A 22,393-nucleotide genomic window follows, 5' to 3' on the forward strand; every position below is an offset into this window, starting at 1 on the left:
GCTAGTTGCTTTTCTTTAATTTTGTTGCTAGGGGGTCCAGAAAGTCGCTAAAAATAGCGACAAAATCACTAAGTTGGCAACACTGGCAGTCACACCCAGCAGAGACAAGGATTTGGCAAAAAAAAATGTGGTAAACTTCAAATAGCTTCTTCTACTCTAGTTTAGTACTGTGGTAGATGTGTCTGTATCACACCGCCCCCTGCAGTTTGGGAGCCAACAGATGCCAAAAGGAAGTGGCAAAAAGTATAAAAGTCACACACCTATCCTTGTTCTGAGTCCGTACGTCACAAAAGTGTGGAAAGTTTAATCCCACCTTTGGCCAGGAAAACACACCAATATGTGAATAAAGGTAGTTAAATTTCTACTGCTTAGCTAAATGAAGTAACTCAGGCCTTTTAATTGTTTTTTGTTAGTGCTGTCAGGTGATTAAAAAATCAATCTAATTAATTACAGGATTTGTAATTAATTAATCAAATAAATTACATTTTAATTTCAAATCTGCTTAAGGTCCCCAAATAAAGTATCTGAATTCAAGGACATTACAAAACTTGAGCACATGACAAATCAAATCAATACACGAAGAAAAAGAGAACATTTAAAAATCCATATTTTTTTGGGGTGATTGAATAAAACCTAAGTCAGAGCATCTTGTCCAAAAAGTTTGATATTTTATAATGATACATCAGGCTAGAGCAGCTTTGGCGAGATGAAAATTCATTTTTACACAAGTTACAAGTAACCGTTTTTTTGTTGACTGTCCCATCCTAATTTTTTTTGTAAAGAAACTTGCCGTTTAAAGGCCCCAGCAAAAATTTGTTAGCCTCACTCGCAATCATCCACTGCCATGTACGGGTCCTTCGGTAATATTAAAATGTCTGTGTTCACTGCTATTGACATCTACAGACGTCAATTTGATTTCATCTATAGAAGTAAGTTATGTTTTTCAGCAGGGTCTGGAAGAGCTTGTCTATTAAAATCCTGCTCGTGAACTACTTTGGATGAGAGCTCAGCATGGATATGAGGAGAAGATGAGAGATGACAGAGACATAGAGAGATGCTACAAGTCAGAAAAGTTCAGGCAGCTCACGCTCCAACTGAGGATGTGTCGTGGTAGCTCAGAGAGAAAGAGCGGCGCCATCATGAGAAAAGACGACAGAGATCATGGAAAGTATCAAAAGATTGGAGCGCCCGAGATGTTTGAAAAGTTTGGGAAACAGAGACTTTAAAAGTTTGTCTTTTTTCAGGTTTGTCTCGCTCCTTTAACTCTCGTGTCCCGTGTTTGATCTTAAACGTATCGTCAACAACCTGCAGCTCTCTGCGTGAGATTTAGGTCACGGCTGGTGTCGTGCGTCCCCTGAAGAATCCTTCCTGTCTTATTTGTGACAGCGACAACATTAAGAAGTAATCAGTAACAATCAGCACATGTGTAATTATGGTGTTTTTTCTTGTTCGTATTTGGACTGGAAGTTTACATGCTCATTACGCTGTCAGCATGAAAGGATCTGGGCTCATGGGGGGCTGAGACGTCGCATCTTTGATGATGCTTCATATTCACAAGAGCAGAAAATAGTAGCAGGGAACAATGAGTCTGACATCACGCTGAGACGTCAGGTTTCTCTCCACACTCTTCCTGTTACTTACAGCCATGATGGTTAATGCAGCCGTGTTTGAGAGCTGAGCTTACCGCAGTGAAATGAGCCTCGGCTGAAACCAAGAAAACTTCATTTTCTGAAGAACAAATTACCTCAGGTCAACCACAAACGATCTGCTCCAACACCCACCACCGCAGAAGTTTTCACCATCACATTATGATTCTCCGAGCGGTGGGTTGGTGTGTGGTGTGGGCGAGCCTTTCGTGACCTCTGTCAGATTCTCAGATTGGTGTTGACGCTGATGGGTCAGACGTGGCGGGCAGAGCCTCAGGCTGCTTATTATGCTCGGATACCTCGGCACGCATGAACATCACCTGCACCTCTGGGACGTGGGATGACACGCTGAAGGGAAGCGTGGGGTATAATTACACATAATTAGAATTTGCCACAGTATAAGGTAGATAAATGCGGCTTTGGCTGTCGTGAAAGTGTGAAAATATGTAGCTCGACTGTGGGATGGGTTCATACTGCATCATGGAGACAGAACTTTATAATTCAGGATCTGAACACTGAAGAAGTTTGGGCTACAAAAGAAATGATTTTTACTTACATGTGTTCTGGTTTCTGTTTGGATCTCCTCTGTAAGGAAAGAGGCGATTGGTCCTAGAAGTTGCCAAATGACACTGTCGCCTTCTCTCCATAACTGGCTAATTGCATGTAATTGTCATGAATGATGTAGGAGAGAAGAATAACGTTATGGAAGAGACAAAAAGTGACTGTGATTTATTTTGGACACATAAAGTTTAACATTTACATCCCATCCTGGGAGATGCTAAAAGCAGTCACCGGCTTTGGCTGCAGCTGGGAGGGACCACTGCACAAATGAGGAGGACTTGTTGAGATCATTAAGATCAATGTTTTTTTCACATCAGTCTCTGAACTCCGGGGAAAGTTGCTAGATTTTTGGCTTGTTGTTTTTCCAAAGTAGTTGCTACAGGGGTCTGAAAAGTCGTTAAATAAAGCCACAAAGCTGCTAAGTTGGCGACTTTGTTTGGAGTTGGTATGAAATTGGCCAATCAGGTATCAGCAGGCTTTGGTATTTGCAGGAAGAACAGTCTATGCGGAGAGCAAAAGCAGACAGAACACACCCTCTGCAACAGCATTTAACAACCAGTGTCTATAAACAAAAATCTGACAAAGTTTCCATTTTTTAATGGTTTTGTTAATTCCGCAAACTTTGTTGGTGACTCAAGAAAATGTTTTTTTTGTACTGCAAAACCTAAGATCTAAGCAAGTGTCTTTGTCTTTCTCTCTCTTTTTTTATTAATAGGACAAGTCATACTTGATATGAGCCACATTCAACTGAAAAATCCTAAAACATGGCTTGTTTCAAGATATTAAGAGACAAAAATGAGGTCTGAATCGCTTGTAGCAAGTGAAAAAAATATCCACCATTGGGGTAAGAAATGTGCAAATCAAGTTTCTCTAAATTAGAAATCAGGGATGTTCAATGCCACTTTTTTTCAGACCAATATCAGTACGAGTACTCCCTCTTGAGTACTCACAGATACTGAGCACCAATACTACTAGCACTTTCATACATAACATTGACGGATCATTTCCAACACAGTCACTCTGCCATTGAAATGATAATAAAACACAAACAACTCTCTCTGAGTTTACTATTTTTTTTTGTTGATAAATTAAGAAAAGTGCAAACAAACTCACAACTGTCTTTTTTTTTTTTTATTATTTGAAGTGCAAAATAAAACTGTTTAACTGTTAACTCTTCCAGGCTCATTCATTTTGTCTATACAGGACTTGAAGCATACTTGCCATGGTGTTAAACCGCAGCAAGTAGCGTCAACTAGAAGAGAGAAGGACTTACTCGACTTAAGTTTGTTTTTTTTGCCCTGAGTTTCAGCTGCTGCTATCGGCAGCCTTCATGAGTACTGATTCCTAAAAAGTTGGTAAAAGGTTGGAATCAGCCCTATACCTGATATCAGCACTTGCCCATCCCTATTAGAAAAAAATGTCTTCATACAAGAATTTTTTTCTTACCCCACGTCAGATATTTTTACTTGTTACAAGCAATTTGGACCTCATTTTTGTCTTGAGATAACTTTAAAAAAGATTTTTCAGAGCTGGTCAGGTGAATGTGGCTCATATTAAGTCCAACTGGACAATTTTTACTTAGAATAAGACAAAAACACTTCATAAGATTTCAATTTTTTGCTGTGTGCCCACTTAGTTGAAATGTGTGTGTCTCTTGTTAAAGGACCTGCTGGTACTCGATACACTTGAACAGGAGCTGCTCTGCGGGTTTTAACAATCCAGGAACAGCAGATGTAGAACAGAAAGTGACGTCTTGGCCAGAAGTTGAGTGACACCCTGTTGTTGAATTCTGTTGTATGGGTCCCAGGATTGAAAATGAGGCATAAGAAGTTCATGAATTTGAGTCCAAACTGATCTAAACTCTAAGATTGTTTATCTCTTTGACTGAAAACCATTTATTGATCATATTTTTCATGTTTTTGTCATACTTTTAAGTGTTTAAGTCGAAACAGCTGAGGAGTTTGAAACCTCGAACACAAAAAGTTTCAGATCCTAAGTTAGAGATTAGATTTTAGTTTTAGTTTTTGTGTGTTTTTAGGCTGTTGAATCCACATTGGTGATGAAGAGAGTCTGTTTAATAATGAGGCTAACTTGTTATTGACAAACTGCTTTTTAAAAAGCACTCAGAGTGAAACCATCAGATGTTTAAGTCTAGCTTCCTCAGAGCATTTAGACTCTGAGACGCACAGGAAGCTCGTACTCTGAGAGCTTTAACTTTAAAGCCAGACAGAGCTTTAAAAAGAGCTGCGTCTCCCTGAAACCTTTTGCATACTGTTATACGTTGGAGGCTTTTAAGAGGTGCTCATAGACCTGATAAAACCAGAGGAATGCTGGGAAATCTCTGCTGTAAACAGAGTGGTTCAGCATGGTGCAGTGTGGGAGGAGGAGGCAGAAAGTGCAGCGCTGATTTTTCTTTTTTCCTCTCTCCTGGAAGTTAGTTTATATTTATGAAAATTGAGTCATGGCACTTCTCAAAGCAGCTAAAAGCTTATTTCCAACGTGTAATTTAATCTGTGTTATAAAAGCCTGTTAACAAACTGCAGCGCCGACCTCTGCAGGCCTGTTTGTGCCGCACAGATACGACTTTAATGTGTCGGACGAACGCAGCTGCAACAAGCTGCTCACAAATATAAACACTTAACGGGATATTTTCAGAAACTCGAGTTCCCAGCATGCACCTCACGTGATCTTTTACGTAAGTTTTCATTTTTGTTTGTGTTTTTCGTCGTCTTGTTCTGGGACAGGATCAGAGCCGTGGACATGAATACACTTTTTTAAGCTCACCATGGTAACGAGTTCACGTGTTACCATGCAACAGTTACAAGTGATGAACATGAGTCACTCATTACATCCTCGTCTGTGCGTGAGTCATGACAGCAAGGTGTGTGGAGGCTTGTTTATGAGGCGTCGGAAATAGTCTGTGTGGACGAGGTGTTGGTGAGTCTCTGTTTTTATCTCCGCAGACACGCTTTTGTTTTTGTGTGCGTGTGCATGCGTGTGTGTGTGTGTGTGTGGGTGTGTGTTTCATATTTACCAATTCCCCAGCCTTATTAATACAGGCTGGTTATAATTAGCTAGCCTCTATCTAAAGCAGGTCAGTCCAAGGCTTCACACTCAAAGTGGGTCACTGCAGCACACTGAGCGGAGGAGAGGAGGGAAGGAGATGGAGAGGAGGAGGAAGAGGAGGAGGAGAAGAGAGGTGGAGGACAGAGGAGGGAAGGAGAGAAGGTGAAGAGACAGTTTCAGGCCATAACACTCAGATTGTTTTTGAAGTTCAGCATCAAAGTGCGTCTTTGAGGAACTTTATCAGCACAACAGACGTGACGTCAGTGTTTGTGCTCAGCAGCTGATTAGCATTAGCGAGCTAGCCCGAGGCTGCAATGATACGGGTGGTTCTACTACAATGAAAATAAGAAGACGGAGAAACTTATGAGACACACACAAGACTCTCTGTCCTCTGTCTAACATCTCCCAACTCCAGGAGAGCTAGCATGGACCGGATGCTTTTTGGATGCTAGCGCTAACTGTTTATCTATTATTCTTATCATTTTCATTTAATTTAGCTTTTATTTGACTTGGAATATTTAAGCCAAGACGCAAAATCTTTGATGAGGGAAAGCAGCATAAAAAGTTTCACAAAAGAAAATGCTTTATTTATCCCAGAGGGGAAATTCAGGAGTCACAGCAGCAGTCGAGAAAAAAAAAGTAAGAAAGTGTATAGAAAGTGTAAAAAGGTCTATAAGAAAATAGATGCTGACAGCTTGTCCATCATTCTCCAGTCAGCCAGCCTCCACCTCCACAGGGTCCAGGACTGAGTCTGTGAATAGCATGATGCTACTCTGCCCTCTGGTATTCCCTCTGTTGCTGGGTTAGCACAGCTAGCTTGTCCATCTTATTGGAGATAGATCTTACGTTCCCAATAACGATGGATGGAAGGACAGGTCCATGTCGTCACTTCTTAGCTCACATCTGAGAACCAGCACGTCGTCCTCACCTCCTTCTTCTCACCTTGTGGGAAACATCTGGCCTTGCACCACTTAGCATTGACATGCTAACAGCTGATTACACATGTAAACAATGCAGACATGGTTACATGTAGGATCTCCAGACAAACACAGGAGCAAAAATAGTAAAAATATCACTGAAGACAAAACCAGTTTGGTGTCCATGACCAACAAATTAACCATACAAAGTAATGACCCGCTTCAAATGCAAAAATGACGAAGAAGACAAAGAAGACAGAGCTGCTGCAACAGGCAGCCACAACCAACAGGGCGGCACTTAGCAGCATAGCATCAGTAGATAAATTAGCATCATTCTGCAGCAAAGATAAGATAAGATAAAACTTTATTGGTCCCTAGGGGGGAAATTATTTCAGGACAGTCATTTCAGCCTGCAGGGATGAGCGTTAAAGGGTCTCTATCCTCTACGAGCTGCCTCTAGAAAGCGATACCCCAAAAGGGGAGCTGAACCAGGCTGCCTGGGTGAAAACCAGGACTCCTAACTGCAAGACCACGTTATCAGATGATCACTAATCCTTGCTTTAAAATAATCCAAACTAACAAATAATCCAGTTTTAGGTGAGCAGGTAGCTCAGATCAGGATAAAGGAGCAAAAACACTGAAAACTCTTTGACCAAAGACTGAGCCAGTTATATCCAGTGACGACTTGAGGATCAGCAGAGCTTAAATGAGACCACAGATCATTAAATAGCTCTCAAAGAAAGATATGATGGTGCTCCACTCTTCTGTTATGTAAGAAAGACAAACCTGCTTTTTCATACAAGACATAGTGACGAGTGCAAAATCCTACACTGCAAAAAATGAAATCTTATCAAGTGTTTTTGTCTCATTTTATGTAGAAAATGTCTTTTTACATCTGTTTTTTCCTTGTTACAAGCAATTCAGACCTCATTTTTTGTTTAAAAATGACTTTAAAAAATGAATAAAACAAGACAAAAACACTCAAAAGATTTCAGTTTTTTTACAGTGTAGACCATTGATGCTAAGATATGTTGACATCTATCTTGAAGTTTTAGGAAACTTAAGAAGCTACTCTGTCTTTGTCACTTATCAGCGAAGAACATGAGAACGAAGGCATTTTTTAGAGCAGAAAAACCTTGCTTCTTGTTTTTATTTTTTTTGGCTTTTTTCACAGTAAACTCTTTGATCAGTAATATTATGTCAAACATTTCCAGATCCTAATAAAATTAAGCTTTTATTGACCTGAATCCAAGTTTAGAGAGCCGGAGAGGTGAAACATAAACATGTGATAAAGTTTTTGTCCGATGAGACATCGACTCAGGCTGTGTGTTGTAGATTCTGTCTTTAAATCTAAACTTTTGCATCTCCTACATTAACTTTCTGACTGTTATCACACTTTATAATGTAGAAATATCTCAACAACATTCATTCTTTGTGAAGTTTTTTTAAAGTTGATGAGCTTGTGTAGCTGTTTTAAAGTTGATTGTTATCTTTAGAAGTTTGTCGATGAACTCAGCTGTGACAGAGAGCTCCTCATTCGTCAGCGTCTGAAAATGTTTCTGGAAATCAAACTTTAGCCATAGAGGAGGGAAGAGGAGAATTGTGCAGACTGAGGTGTTTTTAGTTTAGAAAATTCAGTGTGAGAGCTTGGTTTAAGGTCTGAAGTAGTAGAAACTCCTCACTCACTCTGTTCATCAGGGAACCATCATTAACACCACGACCTTTGACCAACGACGAGGTGCACAAACTGAGGTCAGCTCCTCTCTCCTCCTCATCCTCGTCGGAGCTCCTGCAGTTTGTGTTTCATCACTCAGAGCTGAGGAAGGGCCGGGGAGTGTCGGGTTTCCTGTGAGTGAGCTCAGGCTTTGACTTGGCTGAACACTCCGAGATGAGAACAGGGTTTTTCACACTGCGAACAATGTACTGTTACCACGACAATCCCTCTGCAAACAGAGCTCAGGGCGAGTGTTTGGAGGAGAAACCAGGAGTTCCCCGACAACAGTTTCACTTTTGGAAGGCTCACACCCTCATTTATTAAGACAAAATGTCAAAAAGTGCAGAAAAGTCGTCATAATTAATCTTTTTTTAACTTAAATTCAGTGAGTTAATTACACCCACATTATTTGGGAAACTAAAGCTATGACTTGGACACTCAAATATTTCCTGATGTGGCACTTTATAAAAAAAAAAAAAAAAGGAGGAGAAGTAAATTTAATGATTTATTTTGGTCGTGTCACGGAGCTGGGAATCTTCGCCATCTGCATCTGACGTAAACTTGCAGTTCGCTCAGAGCAGCCGGAGCTTCAGACGCCCACACAGAGTTTAGAGACGCTCCAATCCCATCATCTGAAATAAGTGAAATCACATGTTGGAGTGCTGACAGTCCTCAGGTTTTAAGGTTTTATTAGATCAACAGTGAGTCTGAAGGATTTTTGGACATTTAGAAGAATTGTTTGGAGATAAAATAGAGTTAATTCATGTTTCAGTAGAGCTTCATCAACCTCTGTTTTTCACAGATGTTTGTGCAGGAAGGTGCTGGGTAAATGAAAGTAGATCAGAAAGAAAGAAAGAAAGTTTTTTTTGTATTTTTAACAACTTAGTTTATACACAGATATTTTCAGTGTAAATATTACGTCTATAAATTAATAAATATCAGTGTTTAAATGTACTCAGGTATCATCAAGTTAGGATTGAAGCACAACTTCTCATCAGCAACAGAACCAACAGCTGGAGTACAACACCACTGAAGGAAGAAAGGAAGGAACGAAGAAAAGAGGGTGAAAAAAGAAAGAAAAGAGAGAAGAAAGGATGAAAAAGGCAAAAATAAAGAGAGAAAGAAAGATTGAAAAAATGAATTACGAAATGATGAAAAAATAGAAAGCAAGACAGAAAGCGCGGAGGAAGAAAAAGAAATAAAGAGAAAATTTGAATGAAAGGAAAAAAAGAAAAATATTAAATAAAGAATGAAAGAAATGAAGAAAAAACAAAGAAAAATAATAAGGGAAAAAAAGGGAGAAAAACAAGAAGAAAAAATAAAATCAGAAAGAAAGGAAGAAAGAAATAAATAAAAAGAAAGCAGATAAAGAGAGAAAGTAAAAGTTGAAGAAAGAAAAAATCAATCAATCTTTTTTTGTATAGCGCCAAATCATAACAAATGTTATTTCAAGACACTTTACAAAAACATTTACAGGTCTAGACCCGTAAATGTTAATAAAATCAGAAAGAAGGAAGAAAAAGAGAAAGAAAAGAGAAAAGACAGGAAGTAAAGAGTAACAAAGGAAAAAGAAAACCAGAAAGAAAGAAAGAACGAAAATAATAGTAAGAAAGAAAGAAAAAAGGACGAAAGAAAGCAGAAAAAGACATAAAGTAAAAGTTAAAGAAAGAAAAAAAACATAAGAAAGAAAGAAAGAAAGAAAGAAAGAAAGAAAGAAAGAAAGAAAGAAAGAAAGAAAGAAAGAAAGAAAGAAAGAAAGAAAGAAAGAAAGGAAAAAGAAAATGAGAAGGGAAGAAAAGAGAAACAAAAGGAAGTAAAGAGTATGGAAGGAAGAAAGTAAGAAAGACAGAAAGAAAGAAAAAAAAGAAAAGAAAACGGGGCAGCAGTAGCTCAGTCAATCTGGACTTGGCTTGGCAACCCAAGGGTTGCTGGTTCAAGTCCTAGTGTGGACCAAGATTGGTTATTGGGCCGATAGCAGGAGAGGTGCCTGAATAATATCCTGAACACCGTTGAGGTGCCCTTGAGCAAAGCACTAAACCCCAAACTACTCAGATACATCCTGACGGAGCAGCTTCCTCTCTCTGCACCCTCCATCAGTGCAAAAAAAGTGCAAAGTGTGTGTGTGTGTGTGTGTGTGTGTGTGTGTGTGTGTGTGTGTGGCATGATTCAGAGTGCAAGAGTTGAATTCCCCACAGGACATTAATGAAAGTATATCTATCTAATCTATATCTATCTTTTAACAAACACACATCAGACTTCCCCTCAGGGCTCTTTCATCTTAAACTGTAGAAATAAAAGAAAATAAGGACTAAATTTTTTATAAAACGATGCAAACAGAAAATATTCGATTTGATTTTTACAATTCAGTTTTGCAACGAGATTCCTGAGGTGACAAAAGCAGGATAAGGATGGTTTCAGAGGAGGCTAATGAACTTAGGAAAGAGATTTTGTGCACATAGTTTAGTTTACATCTAAATTAAGCTACTTAGCCCTTTAATTTGTTTGTTTTTGTCAGTTTTAGAATTGGAATATCAGTGTTTTCTCGTGGCAAAAGGTGGCTGGTTAAAAATCGTAGATGATGTGAGACTTTGGTTTGTCCACATGGTGACGTCTGTTTGAGACGCTGAGGCGAGTTTCTCCTCTGTCAGGGTTCGAATGTGGCATGAACTGGTGCATTCTGGGAGATGAAAGGCGCTTTAAGCAGTCAAAGAGGTTACAGTTCATTCATAGGTTGAAGTTATGGTGGTGTTCATATGGAGGCTAACGCTGGCTCGCTTTGAATAAACTTTATTCGTCAGAGACATTTCTCTGCCAAAGACGTTTTTAGCTCAAGCTGAGCTAAATAACCGGGAACACTGCTGTGAATAAGTGTGTGTGTAGGTGTGTATCAGTGTGTGTGTGTGTAATTAGATGTATTTATAGTGATGTGTCACAAACACCTCAGCTCCTCTGTTGTTGTGTTGCAGTGAAAGTCTTAAAGAGATTAAGAGCGTTAACCTTCAGCGCCGCGTCTGCATCCTGACCTCCGCGCGCTCGCAGTCGGAGCACGCCGCCATCGCCGTGTGTGTGTGTGTGTGTGTGTTTTACCGTACAGCGTCTGCAGCTGTTGGTCGTGGAGTCAGACAGAGAACAGCGGTGTTACGAGGTGCGTCGCCCTCGTGAGAAAGTGTGCCCCTGTAATAATAATCCTATTTTAATCTGCCTCCTGAGGTTACGTGTCCTGGATTATCAAAGATGAAGAAAGCTGCCGGGGAGGGAGGCTGAGACTCGGTGAATCACTTTAAAGAGACGAAACGCTGTAGAAGCGGTAAAGAGGCTGAGGAGAGGAGGCTCCCGGTGAAAGTATGAGAAAATAAAACTCACCTTTAAATTATTTCTGATATAAAACAAGAAAAAAAAGATATTTGACACAAGAAGAAACATCAACACCTCCACATTCCTGGTGGTATTGTGTTTCAGAGAACTACGGTGGCCCTTAAGGTTCAGTCCTGCCCTGATAAAACGAGCCGCAGACACAGAGCGGAAGGTTCCAGGCTCAGTAGCATCTTTGTTTCAGGTTAACGCGTCACAGCGAGCAGCATCCAAACCCGTCCCCGGCTCTCACCGAACACAAAGTGACTCAAAATGTCTCCTGACCTTTTGTTTCTCCTCACGGCTGCGGCTCGTAATTTCTCACAACAACCGAAGCACGAAAACGCTGCAGCTGTTTGTTCCCGTCTCCGAGGAGAGTTTGGCAAATTACAGAGATGACAAACACGAAGTAGAAAATGTCAAACTTTATTAAGACTGAGAGAACGCACCTGGAAGATGCTTTTAATGAACTCTTCTCTGGAGGTTCTGTTTTCACAGCGCTTCATCCGCGTAGTTTCACTTCGTTTCTGTCTCCTCAGCAGCTCGGTTTGAACGACACTCATCCAATTTCTCAACAACAACCTCAAACTATTCAGAGAAACTTTCAGTAACATGGAGCTGGCTGTAAAACTTTGACACTTCATCAACATCGAGGCCTGAGTTTTCTTTTCTTTTCTTTTCTTTTCTTTTCTTAGGGCATGAAAAAATATGTTTATTGTTGTTTTTAGTTTATTTTTTTTAAATATTTGATTTCTTCATAGAGTCACAGACAAGTCCACCAGAGCTTACAGGTTGAACCTAATGTTAAAATGAATAATGTTTTTTGTTGTTGTTGGTAATTCCATGGATAATTATTTTTTTCTATGCTTTACAAATTATTTTCAAATATTTTCACGCATTTTAAATTTTTATATTTTATAATTGATCAGCTTTTTAACCCTCTAATGCATGTCTTTAAATAAATAAATACTCAAATATTTGCAAAAAAAAAAAGAAAAAAATTTGGAACAGCAAAAAAATTCACGCATTTACTTCTCAAGCAGGTAGATAGAGACAACTAAGTCCAAATTAATTAAGAGAAAAAATTCCCACACACTGGCAAACCTCCAGGATATGGTACCAGAAATAAATTCTGTGATGTTTTGGACGTGGACTTTTTCATGCAAAAGTTTGTGCCGACAAAAGAAGACACCATAAATAGAAGCGTCGCTGTGGCTCCAACCAATCACTTCTCTGCACGTTTAATAAAAACGTAGAAATACTAAATACAAAAATACAACAAAGACAGCATCAATACACAGATCAAATAAAATACTTTTTAAAAAAAAGTACAAAAAAAAATTCAAAAAAACTGTTGTTACTGAATAATTAGGTCCCAATAAAGGTAATGGCTAGTGACTGCAGTCAGAAAAAAAACTGAACATTCATACATACAAAAAAAATAAAATAAATAAAAATAGAAAAAATAATAATAAAAAAAAAAAAACTGGAAAAAAATTGAAGACTTTTTTTCATCTCCTAGTAAGTAGAGTAAAGCATGTTCCAGTATAGGAACCACCACATTTAAGAGAAAATTACTTTTTAATAGTTGTCCACAGCAGTCACCACTTCGCACCAGAGGGTTAAGAGTTCAAATCTACTAAGCAGATGAGATAAGGTTGTAAACATGTTTAATTTTTCGGTTGAAACATGCTATTTTAACGTGAAAGTCATTGGGGAATCTTTAGCTTCCAGACCGAGCCTCAAGTGGACACTTGAGGAACTGCGCTTTTTTGTCACTTCTCAAAACCTGAGGTTGTTTGTAAAACTAACAAACTGAAACAAACCAAAAAAAAGAAAACAAAAAAAACAGCCCCTTCATGTTTGTTTGTCTTAATCATCGTCTCATTAAACGCTCGGCGCTCGTTAACCCGAGGCAGCGAGTGGGAAGCTGAGGCAGTCAGAGCAACGCAAACAAACAATGCATGAAAATAAAATCTGGAGATACAAAGATCTAAAAGTAGGAGTGATGAAATCTCTTGGCTGGTTTGTTCTGCTGAAAGTCTTCCTCCTCTTCCTCCTCCTCCTCCTCTGTGGATTAAACACCTAAAGATCTGTGTTTGGAGAAAGACTCAAACACATCTTTACCTCATCCACATAAAAACTCTTCCTTTCTAGAGCTGAAGGACAAACTGGTCCCTCGGTGCAGGTTTGAGTCCACGTTAAAAGAAAGAACTGGTCTGTGTTTGTTTCCTATCAGCTGACATGAGTGTGTCTGCATGTTAATGAATGCATGTGTGTGTGTCTGATGGCGGCCATGTGGCGCTATGCACCAGCGAGGCGCTGCACTTTTGAATCCGATTATCTTTAATAACAAAACGGACAGGCAGCACATTGAGCTCCCTCCCCTCGCCGTGAGGCGGTGACGAGGAGCAGATTCCTCGGGCCCGCCGCTGAAATTAGATCAGACCAATCTGGAGAGAGTGTTTAGAGGCTCGCACAAAAGGACGCGCGGAGAAAAGGAGAGAGATAACGCCGACAGGGAATCATCTGATTATGGAAATAATTAGTTGTCATGGATATCAGTCATCGTTTGATGTGATTGGGTGGATTTATGCAGCTTCAGGAAGCTGAGGAAGGGGGACGCGTGGTGGCGTGGTGATGCGGCTCCGACTCGCATCTGTTCTGTCAGACTGTGCTGACAAACACTTTGCTTTCTTTTCACAGTTTACATCAATCCCAACAAAATGATCCCTGTGCTGGAGGAGCGTGAGTTTCTCCTCCGGCAGAATCTGGAAAAAGAGAAATGAAAGTAGAAAAACACGGCATGCATGAGGCCAAAGGTTCAGCAGGCAGAAACTGCACACTGTAGCTTCTTCTCTTCTTCTTCTGCTGCTTTATTAAAAATGTTAACACTACAAACCACAGTAGCTCTGTCTCTGACTTCCTGTTTCCTGTTTCCTGCTGCAGAGGAAGGCGAGTACTTCCTGAAGGTTTTGATTCCCAGCTATGCGGCGGGGTCGATCATCGGGAAAGGAGGTCAGACCATCGTCCAGCTGCAGAAAGAGACCGGAGCCACCATCAAACTGTCCAAATCCAAAGACTTCTACCCCGGTAAGACTCCCGCACCAAAGCATCCTGACTGCTGCTGCTGCTGCTGCTGTGGATGGATGGATGGATGGATGGATGGATGGATGGATGGATGGATGGATGGATGGTGATAGAGTTAGGAACGATTCATGCTTAGATACTTTTGCATTTTTACATTCCTTAAAGATCCCCAAAAGGGAAGGAGGCACAGATTTTGGACACACAAGGAAGTAAAGAATATTTCAAACAGAAACGATTCAATCTTCAAAGAAGCTTTGAAGAGGGTGTGTTTTAATTGGACAACAGCGCCACCTTCTGGCCTGGAGTCACACTCACACTGTTATGATAATGGACTCTGTGAGATCAGATCATCTTATTTTGTTCAAGACAACTTTTTAAAAAATGCAATTTGACCGAGTAAGGTATTTATCAACAGTTGCGTAGTGCTGTTGTTTCAAACTTTGTCAGTTTGTACCAGGGGCGGCGTCATGGGTGGGCGCAACGTTCCCAGGCCCTTCTCAAATTTTAATTCTTTAAAAAAAAAAATCTGTTTTGAAGAGGAATATTATAAAAAATTGTCACTTTGTGCTCAGTTTGTTATTGTTAGTTGCCCTGTTTTTATAAAATGAGCCAAGTTTGGCTACTTTTTGGCGTGTTGGTGAAGAAGTTATGTGTCATTCAGCCTTGTGTTTTACCTGTAGGACTAAGGAACGATCGGGAAAGTCTGTCGATTTTTCTTTTATCTAACTGCGGTTAATGTTGCTGCTCTTACAGCCTATAACAGGGTTCCCAAACTTTACTATGCCCCCTCTAAACAGCACTAGCTCCTGGCCAGGAACTCCTCTTGGAACAAACAACTTTTCAAAATATGTAAAGAAACTTTAAGAATGCATTTTCTAAGTTTTAGTCACTTTTTAAGAATTATTACATTTGTTTTGGACAGGAAATTACCTTGTACAAGTAGGTTGTTACAAAAGGGAGAAGGTGTTTCAGAGCTTAGTCAGCTGAGGTGGGGTACTCCTTTCTTTTCTCATATAAAGCCTGGGTTTATACATTTTTTGTTTGTTGGCACCGCCCACACATTACATCACTAACGTTCGAGCAGCTGCACGAAATGGACAACGGTTACGGTCCCACACAGTCACAGGAGCAGCACCCACGGGCTTATTTAAAAGGGCTTTTTGAAAACAACTCCTGGCGTATGCGTTACATCCATAGACTGTATAAAACATGGACGTAGTTTTCCCCGACCTCACCCATCTGTTCCTGAAAAGGAAAACGAAGCAGATCAGCTATCGCGGCCATATTGGTAATGGCAAAGGCTTCGCGTACAGCCACAGGGCGCCTGTCGGTCACATGACCCTGAGCTGTGCCTCTGATTGGGTGAGCTCGTGATCTTGATATCCTCTGAACGGCCAAGTTAGAGAAAAATATTCAACCCCTTTACAGCGGGTGCCGGTAGGAAAATTAGCGACTCAGACAGGAGACGTTTTTTGAACCAGGCTGTAAAAAGGTTAATTTCTGCTTTGAAAACAGCTTTTTTTGGCTTGGTGTGTTTGTGACTTCCTGTACTTCCAGAGCCAGCCTCAAGTGGACACTCGAGGAAAAGCAGATTTTAGCACTTCAGCTTTGTCTCATATTCTTAGACCGGAGGTTGCTGATTGGTTTGTACCAGGGGCAGCGTCCCACCTTAAAATTTCTTTGGAAAAAATATTCTTTTTTTTCTTTATTCTTAAAAAAAAATGTTTTGAAGAGGAATATTATAAAAAGTTGTCACTTCATGCTTAGTTTGTTATTGTTAGATGCCCTGTCTTTATAAAATTAGCCATGTTTGGCAATGTTTTAGCCTATTGGTAAAGAAGTTATGTGTCATTGAGCCTCATGCTATACCAGTAGGACCAGAGAATGATTCTGGGTAAGGGTTTAGATTTTTGTCTTTGATTTGACTGTGGTTAACGTTGCTGCTTACAGCCTATAATACATGGAAAGTTGAGGCGGTGCAGTCTATTGAGAGCTGTTGCTGTCTGATGCACTCAAATTGAAGCAAATGTTAAAGGATCACAAGGCAACCAAATCTGCTTTAAATGTACATAGTAGCAATAATATATGTATATCTATGTAGTAATTGTTATTTTCTAACTTTTGTAATTTAAGGCCCCCCCCCCCGAAATTAAAATCCTGGCTGCATCCCTGTTTGTACCATAGTTTAGTAGCCGGCTAGGTTTAGCGCTAGAGGCAGCACAGGTTTGAAGAGACCACTGCAGAATAATTGCTGCATGTAGGGTGGAATGAACATTAACACAAACAGTTTAGCACATGTGTTTTAGCCTGTAGCTCGTGCTCTATCTCTCTCCTGTTTATCTTTCTTCTGCTCTTCTGTCCTTTTTCTGTCCGACAGTTAGGCTCCAGTGTCCACCATCACCACAAAATGAGTCACAGAAATTGGAAAGCTGTGAAGTACCATTGAGGAATAACCTTTTTTGGCGTTGATAATCTCATTTTAAAGCGTGGATTATGATCAGGTCAAACATGGACGCAGGATGATGAACAGACACTGAGATGTGAAGAATACATATCGATCAGGACGCTCTTAACCCGTGTTTTAACCTGTGAGGAAAACATTTCATTATCTGAGTCTCCAGTCATCAATATTTCATAATGTTAAAGCACAGATGTACATGCATAGTACACACACACACACACACACACTCATAGAGAGAAAGAGGGTAGGATTACCGGATCAGAAAAACAGATCAGAGGTGAAATTGTATTTGTCTAGAGTCTTAGTTCTGTCCTGACGTGACGTGACCGCAGCGGTGAGGAGGGGGCGGCTGTGTCCCTATGCCTGTGTGAGTGTGTGTGTGTGTGTGTGTGTGTGTGTGTGTGTGTGTGTTGTTCTGCTGCAGATTGAAGGTTTGTGTTGTTTGCAGAGAGAGCAGCACATGGACGTTGTGCACATGAAACCCTGCGTGTTAGCAGATTAATGAACATGAGTGATGTTCGTCATTTGCCCAGAACTTTTTGGCGTTCGTCGTCGCCGCTTCATTTATCACTCAGAGAGACGACGAGCAGAGGTTGGGGCGGGTCAGAGTTCTGGTGCTGAAAGCTCATGTAGAGGAAAGATGGTGGTTTGTTTAAACACTAAAAACTTAACCAATCCTCCAAACCAGATTCCCGTGGCCTCCGCCAAGAGCTGGAGCTGCCATAAAAACGTTAGTCATGCTTTAGTTGCTAGGAGGGTTTGTTTCCGTTAAATAGATGAACGCATCGTAAGAGACGCAGGTTTTTGAAGCCGTTTAGAGATAAACTTGAGCGTAAACTCTGCGTGTGTGTCTCTGCGGTTTGACTCCACTCTGCGTAACCTCAGAGCACGTGGAAAAACAGAGCTGAGTCCAGATCCAGGAGGCTTGGTCTGCGCCCGCTTCAGCTGAGTGTGCTGAGGGAAAGAGACGCTGGCAGGTGGAGGGGTGATTCAACGTCTCTGAGTGACCCAAATCCATGATGTAACTTCTCTGTCGGATATTATTCAGAGCTTCCAGCGACGCCGTGAAGAGGCTCTGGAGGTGAAGTAACGCTCTCACTCTCAAACGGCGACTCCAACCGCTTCCCGGTGCTGTCGTCGAGTCCAGGGAGGCTGTGATGTAATCGCTGCCCCCATGAGCCAATCACAGCATGAGGTTTCTGCAGCTCTGCGAGACGTGTCGGACACACAGAGCACATCATTTAACTATGCTTCAGGGCTGAGTTTAAAACTGGAAAATGGAGAAATCTGCAGAGTTTATCTTTTGAAGGAGACAGAAAACTGAGTTGTTAAAATATAATAATTTAAAAAATCATCCTAACTCCTAGTTTTAACCATTATCTTAGCTCATCATTTCACATTGTGCTGACAAAACATTGGTGGCAAAGCTAATGAAACAAGCTAACTTAATAGTAAATAACTGACAAAGGATTCCTGCAGCAATGTATGTGACACAAAAACTAGTCTTGGTGGATTTTTCTTTCATTTTGAAACCAGGAAACTGTAGAATGGAGACTAGACCTGCAATGACGAATCGATGAAATTGATAAAAATCGATTAGTAAAAGCGTCAACAACATTTTTCCATAATGGATGCACTATGCTGCAACATTTGTCTTTGGCTTATTTGTCTTATTATTTAGCGGTTGGCAACTAGCTGAAGGTGCATTACTGCCACCTGCTGGACTGGAGTGTAGAGGTGAGGGAAACGATTAAACACGTGAATAATGGAAGAGCTGGAGAAGCTGTTAGTCCAAAAACCCCAAAGTTTGGGAGCATTTCACGCTGAGTAAAAGCACACAGAGTGTTAATTGACAAAAATGACCTCCGATGGCACAGCAGTACGACTGCAGTGATCCAGCTCTTAAAACACAAACAAGTTGGGCTCATCGATGACGAGCCAGGAGCTCAACCGCGAGGGGAGGAGCTACAAAATCCCACATACACTCCTTTATATGTTGTAAAATTCATAGTTTGTCTTTAAGGACTTGTTTAGTCTTTTTATCAAATCGTCATCCTGTTTGAAAACCCCCAGGAGTTCAGTAATGTTGAGTAAAGTAATGTTAGCATTAGCGTTAGCTGCTACAGATGGTGGTAGGGCAGAAGGAGTGAACTGTTTGACCTGCAGGTGAAAAGACTGAGGACACATTTTTATTTATTTGCCTTATTGGCCCAATAAATTCTTAATCTGATGACAAAACAATTTATTTTCTACTATTTCGCCCAAACTGTTGTTTCTTAAAGTGACAGTACATTCATGTCATTTGTTATACTTTATAAATGTAGCACCTGGTCAGCTTATTTGTGTTAAAATATGTTGTTTCTTTGTATATATCATTAAGCAAACAAAAGTCATCAACTAAAACAACAAGTATGAATTTTTTTTTTTTTCCGATTCATCAATTAATCGTTACTATAATCATCAGATTAATCGATTACTAAAATAATCATTAGTTGTAGCCCCAATGGAGACACTTGACTGACTTTAAAATGATCTGTTTTCCATTTCTGTACATTAAACCCTTCCTTTGGTAACATCAGTGGGTGCACTGAATAGTTGAGGTCCAAAACCTCCCCTGGTCAGGTTATTTTAAGACATTTGGTGAGGCATCATTTTCTATTCTTTCTTTTTTTCTTTTTTGTATCACATTCGACACAGTGTGCAGATTCGGAAACTTTTATAGTAAACTTTTTGTTAACATGCATTCTTACAATGCAGGAAATACTTATTACCTCCACTAAGGAGGTTTGATTTTGGGAGAGTTTGTCTGTTTGTGAACGACATAACTCAAAAACAAAGAAATGGATCTTGGTGAAATGTTCAGATAATGTTCAAAATAGGATAAGGAAGAAGTGATTAAATTTTGGAGGTGATCCGGATCACCGTCTGGATCCAGGACTTTTTTAGGATTCTTTATCATTGTGAGATAGGGCCGTTTTCACCATATGTGTTTATAACTCCACCATAAATGATCGGATTGCTTTGCAAAACAATACAAGACAAGGTCACCATAATTTCTGACAGATGTTAAAGTAAGATCCAGATCCTGGAAATATTCTGGACACTAAGATCTGGAATATGGAATATGTACTGGGTCATCATAATTTTCAACACAAACCTGCAGCTAACACCAAATTGTAGCAGACAGTCTGCTGAAAGGGAGTATAACATTAAAGTCGGACTAAAGTGTTGGTGACAATCACAATATGCTTGGTGGAGGTCTGCGCTCTCTGAGTGCTTTTCTAGTTTTTTAAAATAAGTCACAATTTATGAGTTATTCTTTCAACAACTTATTGAAAATTAGTGAAACACAGTCTTTGGGTGCCCCCTAAAATAGAGCATTGGCCCCCCTGAATATAAATCCTAGAACCGCCACTGCAGTCATCCAAACCTGAGGATTCAGGTGTTCTTACGTCACTTTCTGCAGCTGTAAAACTCACTATTACCTGTAAAGTTTTCCCATACTTTGAAAAAACCATCACATTTAGCTTCTTGCTTCAGTTTGGAAATCGTCCTTCATCACATTCAATCATTTTCCTGTGACGCCTCATTTCACCACCACCTCTCCGGCTGCGTTTACGCTCCTCTTTCCCCAACTTCGAGGTCTCCGAGTGTTTAGTTTAAATCTCAGCCTCTTCGTTGTCGAGGTGTGTGTTTGGAAGTGTGTGAGCGTGTGTGTATCGCTTCAGTGTTTGGGGTCTGAAAACAAGCCGCTGTTGTTTGACGGCGGCACACGAGAGCGCTGAAATCTCTGCCAACTAGAACAGATGCAAGGTGCAGCGGGAGCCTACACACACACACACACACAGACACACACACACACACACATGCACAGCCATGCATAAATGATGACAGGAACGCAAACGTGCAGTAAAAAACTTTCACGAGATCATAAATCCACTGAAAGTTTGAAGATTTCTGCAGAGGAGGAGCAAATAAACCTGCAGAATAACACACACACACATGCACACACACACACACACAAACACACACACATGCATGGTTTCCCGTCTCCTGAGGTTTGCTGCAAATATCACAGCAGACGAGTAAGACGGGAGGAGACGAGGGAGAGAAAGAGAGGGTTATACAGACCCCCGTCTGCAGGAGAAGACTGAAGGAGCAGTGTGTGTGTGTGTGTGCGCGTGTTTGTGTGTGTGAGTGTGTGTGTGTGTGTGTTCACTTCTTAAGCACTGAAGGGGGCATCTGTATGCAAATGAGACACGGTTCTTCCTGGGTGACAAATCAAAAGGCCCACCTGCTGCAAGACCCCGTCTGTGTGTGTGTGTGTGTGTGTGTGTGTGTGTGTGTGTGTGTGTGTGTGTGTGTGTGTGTGTGTGTGTGTGTGTGTGTGTGTGTGTGTGTGTGTGTGTGTAAGGAATAACAAGGCCAGTCTAATGAACAGAGTAGAGTTACTGCTGTGTCTTGGCCGAAGCGTCTCATTCCTCTCCTCTCGTTCCTCGGAAGACATTAGTCCCCCTCCTCCTTCACATCCACACACACACACACACTCTCTCACACACACACACTCTTACACACACACAGAGCCCAGCTGTCATGGAAAACCTGGCAGAGGTCATTGAAGTTTTGGGTAATTTTATCTTGGCGTCCTGGGAAATCTCTCGTAGCTGCTGAGGTGTAAACTTGTTGGAGCGGCTCGGCGTTGGACTCGTAGACTTTTTATTTTTATTTCAGAATAAAATCTGTTCGTCGTCTGCTTCAGACCACCTGCTGCACGCCCAGCTCCTCCGGGTTTTTATTAGCGTGATTATTATTACTCTAGAGTGATGTTATCAGCGTTAGGTCGGGACAAACGAGACACAAAACAATTAAAACTTTGGTGCAGCTGGCCGACAAAAAGACGAGAAAAAGACGAGATGAGGTCAGAAGGTTTCAGCTCAAATCAAAGAATTGTGTCTCAGACAAACACAGACTTCAGTTTTTAACTCTGTGTCAGTGTCTGGCTGCTTCAGCTTCCTGCATCCTGCAGATTAAACCTGTTTAAAGAAGAAAAAACAAAGTGAACTCTTTAATTGTCGTTAGAGGAAGTGAAGTGAAGTAAATAAAATCAAAGAGCAGGAAGTGATTTTACCAACACCTCAACGCTCACAGAGAAAAATGACGTCTGGAGTTTTTTTATTGAATATGATCATGATGAAATATCCAGAGTGTTGAGCCGAAATGTGAATGTGAGGAGAAACTGTTTGTCAAACAAAAAGCTTGTCCTATTTTTTTCCTTTAACAGACTGAAGCCTCCTCTCCTCCTTCCTCTTCGTCTCCTCAGCCCTCATCCCTCTCCTCATCTTTTCTCTTCCTTCCTTCTACTCCTCTTCTTACCCTTGTTCTCTCTCTTCTTTAATCTCTTTATCCCTCTCATCTTATCTTTCCTTATCTTCTCACGTCCTTCCCTTCTCTCCTTTCTCTCCAACTTTTCCTCTGATCATTTTTTGTTTTCTTGTCTTTCTTTTCTTTCCTCTTATTGTCCCCTAACAGATTAAAGCCTTCTCTCCTTTCCTTCTCCTCCTCTTTCCTTCCCCTTTTCTCTTTCTTG

General features: G+C 40.6%; 1 protein-coding gene across 2 annotated transcripts in view; it reads left to right on the top strand.

Annotated features, from left to right (window-relative positions):
• The window catches only part of nova2 (NOVA alternative splicing regulator 2), a 119,508-nt gene that overhangs the window by 10,723 nt on the left and 86,392 nt on the right, over positions 1-22,393 (top strand). For both annotated transcript variants that reach the window (XM_074679921.1, XM_074679922.1), the window contains one exon: positions 14,205-14,348. In XM_074679921.1, coding sequence (XP_074536022.1) covers positions 14,205-14,348 — 144 coding nt within the window. The remainder of the gene's footprint in view (positions 1-14,204; positions 14,349-22,393) is intronic.

Source organism: Halichoeres trimaculatus, unplaced genomic scaffold (genome assembly GCF_033239565.1).
Source record: "Halichoeres trimaculatus isolate MK-OKI-2021-1 unplaced genomic scaffold, fHalTri1.1 fHalTri1_scaffold_9, whole genome shotgun sequence".
Lineage (NCBI taxonomy): Eukaryota > Metazoa > Chordata > Actinopteri > Labriformes > Labridae > Halichoeres > Halichoeres trimaculatus.